The sequence below is a fragment of the Pteropus alecto genome, unplaced genomic scaffold (assembly GCF_000325575.1).
Source record: "Pteropus alecto unplaced genomic scaffold, ASM32557v1 scaffold44, whole genome shotgun sequence".
Lineage (NCBI taxonomy): Eukaryota > Metazoa > Chordata > Mammalia > Chiroptera > Pteropodidae > Pteropus > Pteropus alecto.
This window is the reverse complement of record NW_006436812.1, coordinates 6,506,586-6,522,736: the sequence shown is the minus strand read 5'-3', so window position 1 is coordinate 6,522,736 and position 16,151 is coordinate 6,506,586. Positions and strand designations below refer to the sequence as shown.

Below are 16,151 nucleotides of genomic sequence, written 5' to 3'. Positions count from 1 at the left end.
CTCACATTAGCTTCTGAGAGGCTCTTGCTCATGCGTGAATTCTCTAGCTCCTGACCCTTTAAGGAGTTCTACATAAAGTAACCTCACAAGGTGATCTGATCATAAATTCCCAATTGGTCAGTAGTCACGCCTCAGGCATTTAACTTTTTAGTAAAAAGTTTATCTTTGCCTTAAGTAAGCCCTGTCCACTGTTTCTGTGTATCTAGGTTAACACGCTTTTGAAATAGACATAGCCACTCTCAAGAGAGAACATTATTATCTCGTTAACTGTCCTGCAATGTAATCCAGTTCCACCGTGCTTTCCCCCATCCTCATGTACTCCTCCTTAATTTCAAATGCATAAAAGAAACTGGGAAACTGTCATTCTCCGGAGCATTTGGGATCTTGCTCCCTGCTCTATGTCATCAGTTTGGCTCAAATAAACTCTTATAAAAATTCTCTATAGGTTTCGACATTTCTTATGTTGACAGTTGCATCCCTCCACTTACTTCATTTAAAAACAACCTGCTCCAGCATAGCAAATACGCAACTCAAATGAAAACTGATTTTAGCTGTGATTTTGCTCAGTAAGAATTTATGGTACTAAATTCTTAATTCTTAATATGTGAAGCAATGATATAATTTAATATCAGGAGGAATGTAGTACAAGATGTTGGAAGAACTGCACAAAGAATATGGAGAAAAATGAAAGCCATGCTAACATACTAAGGTAGCTGTTAACATAACAAGCAGAAGCAGCCTTGTTGAAGAGACGTAGCCCGGAAGTGGAATTCATCAGCAATCCGATTCCTGACATCTACTCTCCTTACTTATTCTGATGACGCTGAAGAACGTATGGACACATTTTTTTACTTGCTATTGTTCAGGTTTGCATGTTCTTTACAAGGTAATGCTTACGCCAAAGCAAGTTTCTACAGAAAGAGGGAGACTGTAGCACGTCTGCTGTGGCCAAATACGACAGCCCGGTACACACACCCCAGACAGGAGCCAGGCCTGAGCGGGTAGAGAGCGGGAAGGAGGGAGGTGCAGAAGGGATGGGGCTTTGCTTTCTCAATTCTCAGGGGGTCAAACTAAAACCGCGTAGCCTCCCCTTGGTACTGTCCAGGTCTGAGAATTCCCGGCAACAAGGGCACTGGCTCAATTCCCAGAATTTTAGCAATTGAGAGATCTAAACCCTCAGCACACACAGTTCATCAGCCTACTACAGGATGACATAATCAAGGACAGCTTTGGCTCCAGAGAGCTGTGTGGAAAATCCATTGTCTGCTCCTGCACGTGGAGCACAGAGGGTCAGAAGCAAAGGGCCCCGGGCTTCGGTGACAGGCATTTGATGTGCTCTGGGGTGAAAACTTTGGCCGTTAGAAACTCAGTCACACACACATATACTCTGTTTTGACAGAAACTGAGAGTGAGAAAAAAGTGAAAAAGTTTTTTTTAAAGCATAGGGGCAACCTAATGCCTTAAACACAGTGACTCAAACATCCACACCACTTATCATGTCTGCAAGTGAAAAGGGATCCTACACCCTAATATGACTGAAATCTATGCATTTAGAGCAGAAAATTGAGTTGAAAATCAGAGAAACATTGCAGAGCTCTTCCAAAAGAAAGCATCTAGCATGTGTTTGCCCCAGTCTAGCGGGGAGGCACAGGTACAGTCCTGAGCAGATCTGCGTCTTTGTTCTGAGGAAATCAAATGGGGTCACCTGGGCCCAAGCCACTGCACTGTCCCAGAAACTTGAGTGAGGAGGACAGGGAGACAAGAGAGGCTCTACCTTCTCCAGTGAGAAATGTGGTGACCCATGTTGCTTACAGTCTGGCTTCAGAATGTAAATTCACAAAGTCTTAATTGAGCTTTAGAGCTTCACAGAGGGAGCTGAGGGAGACGCTCTCGATGCTGCTTGAACTCTAGCTCCAAACCAATCACGTCAAGTGGGATGACCACCCTGCCTCTTCCAGGTCCATGTGGTGACAGTTTGGGACTGTCACGTCACCTATAGGTCAGCAGGCACCGATAATCAAAAGAGAGGAAATAGGACGTCCCACCCTGCACAGCCCAGGCCATCAGTCAGCACACGGAGCTGGGCGGGAAGCTGTGTCCCATGGGACTGTCTCGAGCTACAGCTTCCGTTGAGCAAATGGTCTTTCCAGGGTTTGAAGGCACATGGTTTTTATCTGGCACTCAACAGAAGTACACTGAGGAAGATCTGACTCGGTGAGTGGGGCTGTTGCTCTCTAGCCCTGTCCACAAAGAGACGTCTCTGCTCTATGTTGGCCGATGGGTCCCCTGATGCTCCTCCTGCTGCTGACTTCTTGTCAGGTTTCAAAAAATAATTTATGTCCTGCCCCAAAGCATGCAGATGAGGAGCTTTGTGGATATGCACGTCTGTGGGACTCTAGCTATCAGCACAAAGGACATTTCCATTGCCCTAAAAATTCCCATATGCCCTCTGCATCCCAGTCAATCCCCACCCTGAATCTCAGAGGCAATCACTTCCCTGGCTCTGCCAGCTCTAGAACCTCCTACACAAGGTCTCACGTGGTGCCCAATCCTTCATGGTGCTCAGTCTGGCTTCTCTCAGCACGATGCCTGTGAGGTCATCCAGGTCTGTCATGCAGCAGTATTCACTCCTCTTTATTGGTGGGTGGTTTCCATTTCGGGGGTTTGGCACAGGGTGTCCACCTGCCCTCCTGTTGATGGACTATGTTTGGTTTCTAATGCCTGGTATCAATTCTATACACCCACAGGAGGGCAATGCAGGAGAGTTCTGCTTGTTCACATCTTTGCTGTTATGCATTGAATGTCTGTGTCCTTCCAAAATTCATGGTGAAGCTCTGACCCCCCCACTCCCAGTGAGTCTGTATTTAGACTAAGGAAGTAATTAAGGTTAGATGAGGTTATAAGGGCAAGGCCTTGATCCGACAGGATTTGTGCACTTATTAGAGGAGACTAGACTTTCTTCTCCACCAGGTGAGGACACAGCAAGAGGGAGGCCATCTGCAGGCCAGGAAGAGTCCTCACCAGGAACAGAATCCATTTCCATATGGATCTAAGAATCAGTTCATCAATTTCTAAAAAGGAATCCTTCTAGGATTATGTTTGAAGGTGCATGAAATCTATAGATCAATTTGAGGACAACTGACAGTTGAGCAATATTGAAACTTTTGATTCACAAACATGGTCTACCTAAGTCTCTTTAATTTCTCTCAGCAATGTTTGGTAGCTATCAGGGTACAAATGTTGCACCTCTATTAAAATTTCCTATGATTTTGGATGTTATTATTAATGCTATATTAAAATTTTTTCATTTTCTGAAAAATATTATAGAAATCTTGTTTTCTATACTGGCCATGAATCCTGCACTCTGGTTAAATTCACTCCTTGATCCTAAAGACCTTTATGATCTTTCACATACATGACCTGCTTATCTGTGAGTACAGATGATTTTACCTTTCTAATCTTCAGGCTTTTATTACTTTTTCTTGTTTTATTGCACAAGCTAAGATCACTGATACACTGTTAAACAGATGTGATGAGAGTGGACACCCCTGCCTTGTTTACAATCTTATGGGAAAAATGTTTAGTCTTCCATCATTAAGTATGGTATTGGCTGCAGGCAGTTTATGTACTTAATCTTTCATCAGGTTGAAGATATTTCCTTTTATTCCTAGTTTGCTGAGAATTTCTAAAAATTGTATAATTTTGTCTAATGCTTTTCTTACATCAGTTGAAGTGATCATATCATTTTATATCTTTCTCCCTTGATTCATTCATGTCTAGCCAATCTTGCATTCTGGGAAAAACCCCATGTTGCCTTGATGCATTATACTTTTCACGTATTGCTGGATTCAACTGCTAATAATTCCTTAAAAAATTTCATGTCTGTGCTCTTGAAGACTTTGCTCTGTAATTTCCTTTTCTTGACATGTCCTTGTCTTTGCTGGTCTCAGAAAAATGAGTTGGGAAGGGTTTTTTCTCCCCTGTTTTCTGAATGAGTGTGTATGAGATTCATATAGTTTCTTCCTTAAATATTTTATAGAACTCATCAGGAAAGGTTTCTGGGCCACAAGTTTTCTTAGTGGGAAGGTGCTTTTTATTTGTGTTGTTAATGATCTCAGCTGATAGAATTACGTAGATTCCTGCCTCTTCCTCTGTCAGTTGGTAATCTATATCTCTGAAGGAATTTAACCATTTCTTCAAATTGCCTGCTTTGTGTAAATAAAAGTTGCTCATACTATTTCTCTTGAACTTTTTTTTCAGCAAAGAAAGTAAGGTTTATTTAGAGAGTTGCAAGTCCTGAAGACACAGGCGAGCTACTGCTCTCAACAAAAGGGTTCCCCACGTGTCTCGGGAGTACAGATTATACAGGGGAAAATCAGTAGTCATGGAAACTAAGGGAGTTGGGGTCATGAGTGCTACTGATTGGATGATTGGGGGGGATGGTAACTGACTGGATGGTTGGAGGGGGATGAGGTAATTGATCATTGTGTCTGATTCTGGAATCAGCCACGGGTGCCATCCTGTCTGGTCCCGTGGCCTGGTCCCGTGGCCAGTGGGGTTGCCCTGCTTCAATGGGCCTGGAACTGAAACACATTCGCTGATGGATTCATTCACTCTGAACTCCAGTGCTGGGGCAGCAGCTTGAAAGGTGCCAGGAATATACGGGAGGAACTGAGTTGTCTGGCTTCAGGGCAAGAGCTGGTGGGGACACTTTCTCCCAGACAGAAGTGCCAGCAGAAGCCATTGTTTCTTTGTTGAGCCCTTCTTTAACTTTTCACTTTGAAAAATTCTTAAGATTTCAGGAAAGCTGTAAAAATAGTCTGGAGTTCCTGTATAGCTGTCGCTATTAATTCAATGTTACTGAACTACAAACCTTACTTGGATTTCACCAGTTTTCCCACTAATGTCCTTTTTCTATATCAGGGACAATCCAGGGTGCCACTCCAGGGTGCCACATTAACTGTTATGTTCCCTGAGTCTGACAATTCCTCAGTCTTTAATTAAATCTCATGACTTTGACACTTGAGAATTCCGGTCAGTAATTTTGAAGAATGTCCCTCAGTTGCAGTTTGTCTAATGTTTTCTCACAATTAGGTTAGAGAAATGCATTTTTTTCCCTTTAATTCCCCTCCCCCTACTTCCGCTCCTGACCTATGGATGTTGCTGTTTCCCCTTAAGAACCGGATCTCTGAAGGTGGGGCGTCTCCTCCCACACGCTCGCAGCCTGGTACACCCGCACCTGGGGTATGGTCCATGGCTCCACCCGGGGTGCGAACCCAGGACCTTCTGCGTGTAAAGCAGACGTGCTAACCACTACACTGTGGAGCCACCCCTAGAGCAATGCATTTTTGTAAGACTGCTACAGAGATGATGCTGTGTCCTTGGAGCTCCTTTTGTGCCCCTCTGTGTACTTTGCCCTGGAATTCCAGAAGCATTAGGAACTGAGGGAAGCCTTATAGCATTCCATCATCCTCCACTTCCAACAGCTGGCAAGGTCTCCCACCTCTGCCTGCCCCCCGTCTCCCCATAGAGAGCCAGGCGGTTGAGGGGCTCACCTCATGTGTTCTCCTCTGGACCCATCTCACACTGTCTATTGTCCGACGTGAGACCAGCTGCATCATGAAGTGTGTTCAGTGTTCAGCTGTTTACAGACAGCAGGGTAGCCTGGGCCACCTATCCATTAATACCTCTCACCTCAGCATTGTAGGAGGTCAGAATAGCTCAGGACACAGAAGCCCTAAGAACGGGGACCAGGGTGACTCCATCTCAGGCACCTGGGAAGAGCAGGCCTTCTGCGGGCACAGAGGCTACGCGGCTTCCTTTCTTTCTGCTTGGGCACCTTTACCTGCACAGTGCACGGTCCCCTCTGAGGCTGAGCTCTACAAGAGCCCATCTGTCTCTCAGGGCATCTGAACCACTGACGAATGACAAAACGACAGCGGTCTCTGAATATTCAGGACAGTCACCCCCTAAGCTGATTCTGTGGCACTGGTTCTCACCCACAAACAGAAGATCAGGGGCTAGACTGGGGGGCTTCACCCACAGTCGCTTTAGTATCACCAGATCTGTTGTGAGTTCTCTCAGCTCATAGAGGAATGGACATTTTGCTGCTAGCACTTTTTTGTCAAGTCAACTCTACTTTCTGCTTTCCACTGAAGGAAGATTAATAATATCCAACATACAGACTAAATCAAGTAATTATACCTTTTAGTGCACCTGATAATTTCTTATCCAGCTGGTGCTAACAGTCAATCAAAATGCCATAAAAGGCGCTTTAGAATGTGCTAACGATCCCCTGCACTCAGTCAGGCATGGTGGGGGTTTGTTCAACTCTTGGCATCACAAACCTTGCACAAAACAGCCTGACAGCTCTGCCACCCAGAGCTTCCGTGCCCGGGTTGCCCCTTCGCCGGGGGCTCCTTGCTTTATATGTCCCACCTAATGAAGCTGTCATCTCAGTGGGGTCCCCAATAAAGTCCTTTGCAACATTTCATACATTTTTATACTTTTTAAAGCTAGCTTGGGAGAGAATCCAAAATCAAGTCCTAGATGGACAAGGAACCACAGCCTGAGAAGAATATGTGTATGGTGACTATAGACAACTCACAATTTCAACATTTCATTAAAAGGAACCGCAAAAACAACTATCTTTCTAATTAAATGGGAAAACGAATGTAGAAGCGTCACACTTTATTGTTGAATCTGAACACACAATAACTTCAACACAGCATTTCCCAGTATCTGTAGCTATTCACACCCGCCCAGGTCGAGAACTTTGCCAACCACACCAGCCCCAAATGGGGTGCTCTCTAGGCTTCCACACAGCCCTGTCTGCCCCTCTGGCCAGCACTCCCACAACCCTGTGGCCTGTTCACCATCCACGCAAGTGGACATGGCCGGTCATGCCGGGCTCTGACCCTAGGCCTGTTGCCCCGGGCAGCACTTGTCCCTCTGCATCCAGCTGCTTCCAGTGTCCCCAGAGCTCCAAGGCCACCTGGCCACAGACACAGCAGTTAACCAAACCACAGATGGTCATTGTGCCAGAATGAACGATGCTTCAATATCCAAGAGCAAGTATGAAGCACAGGAGAGTGGGCGCCTGACAGTAACAGGAGGAAGTGGGAAGGTGCGAGCCCTCAGGACTGCAGTCCCGCGCAAAGGCCGGCACGTCATCCCTTCACAGAGCAGATGCTCGTCAGCTGCTAGTTAAGAACGAGTACTGATCAATTCTTATGTACAGATGTGAAAATTGGATAGTAAAATAGGCTGACAGGAAAAGACAAATTCATTTGAAAAATGGTGTTGGAAGAGAGCTTTACAGATACCCGTGGACCGCCAGAGAGATGAACAAGTGAGTCCTAGAGCAAATTAAGCCTGAAACATCACTGGAGGCAAAAATGACAAAACTGAAGCTGTCCTACTGTGGGCAAATCATGAGAAGGAAGGCAGGGTTCTTTGGAAAAGACAATAATGCTGAGAAAAACAGAAGACAGCAGGGAAAGTGGAAGACCAAATATAAGTAGACTGACACCCTAAAAGAAGCCAACGGTATGACTCTACAGGAGCTGAGCAGGGCTGTTGAGGACAGGACACTGGATATCACTCAGTCGCATGGTCACCAGGAGTCGGAGCCGACTTGAGGGCATATAACAACCGGTCATGATGCAAAGGTGACGGAGCACAGGACAGATACAAGGAATGAGGGCATCGCATTATCAACAGCCACACAGAGGTGTGAAAATGCCATGCTGAACAAAGGCCATGTGGGAGTGTACGCCCACAAAGATACACGAATAAACTGAGTATGTGAAGAGAAATGGGACAGCCGCATGACTTTACAGGACCTCACTGCGAAATATTAACTACACTGTGGAAAAAGTGATTTTGAGAGAGGACCAGCCAGGCCCGCCTAAGTCCGTGACAGAACAGCTGGATGCTGCCCCCGGAAGAGAGTGCAGGGCCTCCTGCCAAGGATGCAGCACCTGAGGCTGGTCAGGTGCACATCAGACAGCCACACTGTTGGATCATGGGGCTGGGAGACCGAGGACCATCTGGACTGGAGGGGACATGAGCAAGGCGGGCCCAATGGATGGAGCAACTTGCTCTCAAGCGGGTCAGGAGCAAGTTCTCTGCCCTGTCTCCCAAGGGAAAACTTAAAGCAAACAGATACTTAGCACATCTGTGTGATAAGGTTTCCAATGTAAGAGAATTTTGTATTTTATAATAATTTTAATGAAAAATTAAGATCTTACTTACAAAGGGAGAGAAGTGGGAGACTGAAGGAAAGCTGCAAAATTCTGTCTACAGTTGGAGGTCAAAAGCAACCATGTCACTCCTGACTTTAAGGCTTAGATAATGTTTCTGAAAAACGGCGGTTAGTTACATTAAAAGGACATATACTTTCAAAGGCTGTGTAGAGGATAGAAGCTGAGCAATCCTAGTCTTCAGGGCCTGGCAAAGAGCCTAAGAGGAGGAGAACACAGGCGAGCAGCACCCGGGCCAGGCAGAGCACAGACTGCCACCACAGGCCACATAGAGTACAGGAACAGCTAAACGTACTCCCCAAACCCAATGAGCACAGGTCCAAAAGAAAAGACTAGTAGGCAGAGAGACAAAAAGGAAGCCGGCGTGGCTTTCTAGGAGTGAGAATTACATCATGTCCTTCTTTACTGATTTAAAGTGATGTGGAAAGCGATGTGGTGGTCCAGAGACCACCAGAAGGGCTGGTGAGAGGCGTTAAGAGGCTCTTCCCCATGAGTCTCCATGTGAAATGGACTGAGTCGTGGCAGACATGGCCATGAAAAGGTCCAGGGGAGCCAGTGGAGTTTGCAGGGATCAGAAACAGGCCACTAGACATCACAGAAAGAAGCAGAAGGGGCACAGCTGGCCTGGTCTGGCCAACAGGAGGACAGAGAGGCGAGAGACTCATTTTCAGTACATTTCCCCCCAAATATTACAAATAAAAGTTCTACTTACTGCTCCGAGCATGATTCTGAAAATCAGCCACCGAAAGCCCCACAGAACGATCTGGGGAGGGGGTGTCTTCCTGGGCAGTCGAGACAGAGTCCAAAGAGGGCACAAGAAAATCCCCAGGAACCCTGTTTCCAGAAGCTGGGACTCCCATCCTGAAATGACAGTAAGAGAACAAATGGCCACGTTAACCAGCTAGCCATACCCTACAGGAATAGTCCCACCAAACGCAGTTTAACAGTCCTGAACATAGGATAGATGGAATAACCGAGGAGTGCGTTTCAGCCCACAGTGGGACTGTGCCCCAGCGCTTGCGCCACACCCTCTGTGTTCAGACCACTGCCTCCTGTCCTTTGCAGTTGCTGCAGATGTAGCAAGGGCCCCATGCTGAGCACACACTGCCAGTGGGCACGGGGGAGTCCTCTTTCCGTTCAATAGGCCTGCATTTGAAATCATGGCTTTGTGCTTTCTTCCTGGAGGAGCATTCACCAGGATGGACGATGTGTATGGAGGAGGCCAGATGACCTGCACGGAGGTTATGAATGCAGAGCTGACTCTGGTCCCCATCTTCTCCGGATGAGGAAGTCCCTGGGAGATGTGGGACAGGTATAGGTGACACAGCCATTTTCCCCAGGTGAGGGAGGAAGCCAGAGGCAGTCACAGGTATAGGTGACACCACCTCCAGGTGAGGAAGCCAAGGGGGAACACAAGACAGGTACAGGTGACATGGCCCCTATATGCCCCAGGTAAAAGAGAAAGTCATAGGGAGATACAGGGCAAGTACAGCCCCCATCTGTTCCAGGTGAGGGAGGAAGTCACAGGGAAATGAGACAGGTGCAGATAATACAGCCTGTCTGTCCCAGGTGAGAGAAGAAGCCAGGGGAAGAAGTAGGTACAGGTGATGGTCACTCCAGATAAAATCACCTCCTGTTAGCCTGCACGGGTTCAGCCTGTTATGGCTAGCAGCTCTATTGGTTGGCCGTGAGGGGTGCCAGCTAATTCTTCCTGCTGGGAACTCCGTATGAGAAACGCAGGTAAGTGCAACGCATCTGAGTTCTCGTTCTCACAGAAGTGGTGGTGACTCACTGAGTTGGCCCCACTATGAAAACTGCTGTTCACACTGCATCCCCAGGACCCCTGGAACCCAGAACAGGTTTCAGGTGGTTGTCAACTGGGCCCTTCAAAAGGAACCTGTGCTTCATTTTTCAGATTGCACAAGTTCCTGTTAATCTCATTTTGACAAATCTCAAAAACATTATGCTGAATGAAAGATTCATTAGGCAAGGGTACATACCATACTCTATGGTTCCATTTATAGAAGGTTCTAGAAGGAAGAAAACTGATGCAGGGGAAAGAAATCTGAACAAGGCTGCCTGGGGGTTCTGGGGTGACACTGTGTCTGTGTCTGGTGGGGGAGTGGGTCATGGGGGTGTCCTCGCCAAGACTCACCAGAGGCACCTTAGGGTTTCATTCTTTTTAAGTTTCTTCCTCAAACTTAAATGAATTCTGAACCCTAGTTTAAGGGCTGATGGACAGATCTTCATGTCTGCAACTTATTTTGAGGTACCCTGAACATAAAGATGAGAAACAAACAGGCATATGATGAAGCCGCCAGAGCAAAAGACAAACTGCAGAGTCCAGGCAGGGGGCTCATGGATTTCACTGTACAATTGTTTCAAACTCCCTGTAGTTTGAAATTTTTCATAAGATGCAGGGGCGGGGGGATCCCATTTGCTTTTACATGTTCTATGAATTTCTGAAACCCCCGGTCCCAATCAACTCTTTTATTCTTTTTAAGTTTCTTCCTCAAACTTAAATGAATTCTGAACCCTAGTTTAAGGGCTGATGGACAGATCTTCATGTCTGCAACTTATTTTGAGGTACCCTGAACATAAAGATGAGAAACAAACAGGCATATGATGAAGCCGCCAGAGCAAAAGACAAACTGCAGAGTCCAGGCAGGGGGCTCATGGATTTCACTGTACAATTGTTTCAAACTCCCTGTAGTTTGAAATTTTTCATAAGATGCAGGGGCGGGGGGGATCCCATTTGCTTTTACATGTTCTATGAATTTCTGAAACCCCAGTTCCAAATCAGTTCTTTTGGAGAGGGTGGGTCATTTGCTGTGAAGTAGTGCCTGAGAGTGGTATGTCTGACCACCAGTGTAACAATGAGACTGACTCAAAGGGGCAGCCTCAGCCTGGCATCTCTGTGGGCTCATTGCCTCAGCAGAGCCATGTGCTCTGTGCTGGGAACTCTGGGGCCACCAGCATGCACACTGCCCGCACTGGGAGATGATTCCAGAAGCAGAGAGAAGCCTGGACAGTGCTGGGGAGTGAGGTACGTGTAGCTGGAGCCACAGCACCATCAAGTTGTTGTGGGTCCTGTGGCTCAGCTGCCAGGAGAGGAAGGCACTGAGCTGCAGGGCGCTCCAGCCAAGGCTGAGAAGGGGAGATGGCAGTGGCCCCTTCTGGGGACTGGATGAACAAGATGCCCACAACTCATTCCAACCCCTCCAGGACCTACCTGCACTCCACCCAGCACTGGGCACATACCTGACTTTCCTTGGATGTTCAAGAGGGAAAAATTTAGAGTCTACACTAGTTTTCTGAGATTTCAGACATAGGGCAACTGATTTTTTGGGGTCAAGGATTTCCTTGTTTGTGGTTTTAGAAGGCCTGTGCTTTCCAATTTGCTTCAAACTCCCTTTCTCTCAGCAAGAAAAAAATGAACTTTGCTCTGTGTGTGACAATTTCTCTAGTTTTATCTTGAGAGAGAATTTTCATTAAATTTGGACTCACTTCATTCGGGGTGCATTTTATAATATATGTGATTTGATCAGCAAAGGATATGCAGAACATGGAAGTGGCAGTCACAGCTTTAAGTGGCGTACTTATCTATAGACATGTCCACTTTTTGAGAAAGCACCTCAAAGGCCACCTCTACCTGGTGGTGAGAAAACTCAGGAACCCAGAGGCCCATGCCCCTCGCAGCCCTGTGAACAGAGCAGGTGGTTCCAGCGTTCTGGGCAGAGAGCAAGCCAGGTCAGACCACCACCTGGGATGCCCAGAGGAGCCAATGCACCTCTGCAGGTGTGGGGCCCTCGCTCAGCTCCACAGCGTAAAGCCTGCCTTGCTCACTCCTGAGAAACTCTTGTAAACTCCGAGACCCCACGTGGGCGAGGAGAGCCTTCCCCAGGCGCCGGGCTTGCATTCTCTAATTGTCACCTCACTTTGCACAGATGTGATGAACGGAATTTTAATATGTAGTTTGAGTGACACCGATCAAAGTGATATGCAAATGGAAAAGCCTGCCTAAGTGCCAGGAAGCAGGTGATGGTGTAGGCAAGGGATGGGACATGCTGTCACCTTAGGGACACGTGTGTACTGGAAGAGGGTCACTTCGCCCTCCTGCCTCCTGAACCTATTGGAATATTCCTTACCCTGCTGGGGTGCACGGGAGAGTGGACGCCTGCAGCAGAGGCGTGCCAGCTTCCTCTGGAGGGACCCCCTTTACCCACCACCGCCCCCTGCACCCATCTCACTGGAGCTGCTGTCTTGCTGGCCACTGGCCCTGCGGCCATCAGCGCTTGCTGATACTGCTGGGGAGGAAAGGGTTGCCTGCATATCCACCTGCTTCTGCTTTCTTTTCTTGGATCTTGTTGAATTTTAGCAGCTGTGCTGCCTGCATAAGGAACACCATTGTTCTCTGCTTCAGCGTGGCGGGGAGGCGTCCCCAGAAAAACAAATGCCCAGTGCGCTGCCGGAGTGGCTTCCCGCGGCCCAGGCTGTCCTTGAGCCTGCGGATGGCACAGCATACTGCCAAGAGACGTGCTCATGACTGCAAGCAAATGCTGACCCCAACACAGTCAATGGCCTTCACTGGGTGCCCCTTATCAGTTTAAAACCCCTACTCATGAGGTGCCTATGCCTTTCGACCTGTGCTCAGAGCCTTTCTGCAGGTGGAGAGATAAAGGTATCTGGCCCTTTCACTGTACAAATGCCTACTTAATCTCAGTTCTGCCCCATCAGCTGTCTTGAGGATGGTGCTGGTGTTGACAGTCCCATCAGTGGCTCTGGGGTGACGATTGTTAGCAAATGCCCATGGGGAAGCCATGGAGCGTGAGTTGTACCTGCCTGTTTCTGGAACTATCCCTTCTATGGTTGTTGACTTACTTGGAATAACAGACCCGCCCTGAATGAGCCATGTTTGGGAAATTTCCACATAAAACTGAAGGAAAAACGCTTCCAGTTATGAGACTGAGGAGCTGGTGCTTCCAGCCCTGGACGCTTGGACATAGACAGTGGCTGCTGGGCCAAAGAGTCCAGGTAGTGGGCAGCTCCCTGGGCTGCATTTGCCATTTTCCAAGAACAGTTTGCCACTATCCTCAGGGACATCCCCAGACAGGCAGTGGGGGTGGGGAAGCTGCAGGATCATGTAGCCTGGTCCTGATCGGGCAGTGAACCTTGATGTGGTATTGACCAGAGCTCAGGGCAAGCCGTTGCCCATGGCCTCCAGGTCTGAGGGTGGCCATAGCCCTTTGCCTCAGGCATCCTGAAGGCCAGGACCAGCTATGGCTGTGTATACTCAAGAGGTCAGAACAGGTGGACACCCTCCTTTTCCTAGTTTGCAAGTCTAAATAAAACCCCTTGGCATGGGGCACGTGGCCTGTGTCTGCCAGAGCAGCTACATGTGCAGCCTGAGGAAAGGCCCCATAAAACATGCTGAATTTGGGGACTCAGTCTCCTGGCCCAACTTCTGACCTGTGGGGTCCCCACTTCTCTGGCCTAGCTCAGGGCTCCTGCTCCTCAAATAAAACTGACAGAGAAATGGTGCTGATGTTTCTTCTCTATCTCCTTAGGAGTGAGTGAAGAGTAAAGATGTTGTTCTATTGAAGATCCAGAAAGTTCACCAGTAAAAGGCCTGACCTGTTCCTGGCAACTTGCAGCACTGGTGAAAGCATGGCGGACAGTGTGGTGCCATCAGGGCGAACAGGTCGGTGGGGGCGCCACCCTGGCTGCTCATTAGGGAGAGTCTTGCCGACTGCTCTGGACAGGAAGAGCAGAGATGGGAAGCCAGCAGACGTGCTCCAGCCAACAGGGGGGCCGCTGGGCTGCGGGGCTTGGAGGTCACTCAGAGTCAAGGTCAGCACAGCATAGGCTGAGCTGCCTCTGACCAAGGTGGAAAACATAATCTAAAACAACATTTTAGAGGTGGAAGCCTCCAGATGGCCACTCCAAAAAGAAAATACCAACTGAGGCCTCATTACCTTCCTCAAAATTATTATAGTTACTTAGAAAGAGTAATTAAATTTCACATGTATGGATCCTTCAGAAATGACAGCCACCATCCATGTTAGAAGTAGGAACCCATTAGCTTCACGTTAAAATCAGGGAAAATGGAGAAAAGCGCTTCCTTCCTGACGGGCTGTCACTCCTGCACAGAGCCCCCGCCCTCAGCCGCCCGGGGCTCCTAATGATGCCCTGGAGACCAACTCGAGCTCTTAAAAGTTATTTTCTTGATCTTTAGGGGTATGCTAGGATGGAAAGTTCCAGAGTGGCACACCAGATTTCATCTGCCGCTGACATGGCAAAGATGGGCCTCACGGATAAGAAAGCAGCCCTGATGCAGACTGCAGGTGACCTTGCCCCCCACAGGTATGGCACCTTGCTTTGTCACAGAGCACCAGACCTCTGCAGAAATGCAGAGCCCACATTAATTGGAAGGTGGGGCTTTGGAGAGCCGATGCTTAAGATGTGGGGTGCACACTGATGTGGTGGGGTCAGCAGCAGGAACACCGGTGTGCTGGCCCACTGTCCCTGGCACCCTCTGTGCTGGTGGACAGTTCTGGGTCCTGCTCACACCTCTAGCCTAGCCTCACGGTAGACAAGCACCAAGGTCCAATGGGCCAGCAGTGGCTCCTGGGGAGGGTTGGGCAGGGGGAACCCAGGCAGAGAACGGTCAGCAAGGTGATGGGATGAGGCAAGCAGCTCAGACTTCACTGTGACACCAGGTGCGGCTCACTTTGATCCCTGGGTGCCCCCTCAGCCGACTGCAAACGGTGAAAGGCGGCCACAGACTGCAGAGGATAAGCTACAGAGGGCTGCCTGGGTCCATGCCCAAAACACAGGGCCGGGCCACCCACACTGTGGTATCATGAGGGAGGCAGGTGCTGGCCCAAGTCACAAAGAATGCTGCGCCTTGTCTGTGGTCACGAACGTATAGCCTACGGGCCCTACTTCTCTGAATGTCTCTGACTTTGGGGAAAGTAACTTCTGTGATAATGTCTTCAGAGTGTACTCTTCAAAGTGGGCTCTGATCTTGGTCTGTTCTTGGGAAATCTTGTGGGCTCTCAGCAGCCCACATGAAATCACAGTAGGTTGAGGAAAGAGCCTTTCTACTCAGGTGGCTCAGGGTTCAGTCTGTGCTCTCACAAATCTTGACCACTTCGAGTTGCGTTTCTGCTACTACTCTGTGTTCTTCCACCATGTGACTATTTTGCAAAGCCTTGTTTTAGAGTTAATTACTGTCACTCAGCGTGTGTGATGGAAGTGCCACTCACGGAAAGTTGCATTTTGAAAGCAGAGCAGCAGTCAAGCGTGGGTACCCTGCCTGCGGCCCGGCACAGAGAAGCAATCCCAAACCGGATCAGGCCCGGAGCACACTCCTGATGGGGCCAGCTGGAGCTTCAACTCCAGTGGCGTGGAGCCTTGGACTAGTGAGTAAAGAATAGTTTTGTTGTGGTGTGTCTCCCTGAGAGCCAGGCCTGTGGTGGCAGAGGCCGCAAGGCAGCCTGGAGGAGAGTGGAGGGAAAGGAGGTCCCCAGTACTGACTATAAACCAGCCCACCTGCCTGGCCGTCACCCAGGCTGGACCTGGGATTGCCACTAGTTATTGCTGCAAACATTGCTGTCGTGATAGGTATACTCCACCAACCAACTGGCTAAGACACTTTTCTCTCATTGAGACAACATACAAAATAAAATCAGGTTAAAAAAAAAAACATAACAGAAGCTAAGACAAAATTTGAAAGAAAACTTCTGCCAGTGTTTAAAAATAGTATCCAGTTATCATTTTATAAACTATACAAATGTTTAACCAATGTACTGTATACTTGAAACTAATAATAAAATTAAATAAATAAATAAAAATAGCAACCCATTACCAACTGTCCATCTAGCA

General features: G+C 48.2%; 1 protein-coding gene across 4 annotated transcripts in view; it reads right to left on the bottom strand.

Moving 5' to 3' along the window:
- The window catches only part of LMF1 (lipase maturation factor 1), a 99,499-nt gene that overhangs the window by 37,890 nt on the left and 45,458 nt on the right, over nt 1–16,151 (bottom strand). For all 4 annotated transcript variants that reach the window (XM_015591189.1, XM_015591190.2, XM_025048299.1 and 1 more), the window contains one exon: nt 8,977–9,125. In XM_015591189.1, coding sequence (XP_015446675.1) covers nt 8,977–9,125 — 149 coding nt within the window. The remainder of the gene's footprint in view (nt 1–8,976; nt 9,126–16,151) is intronic.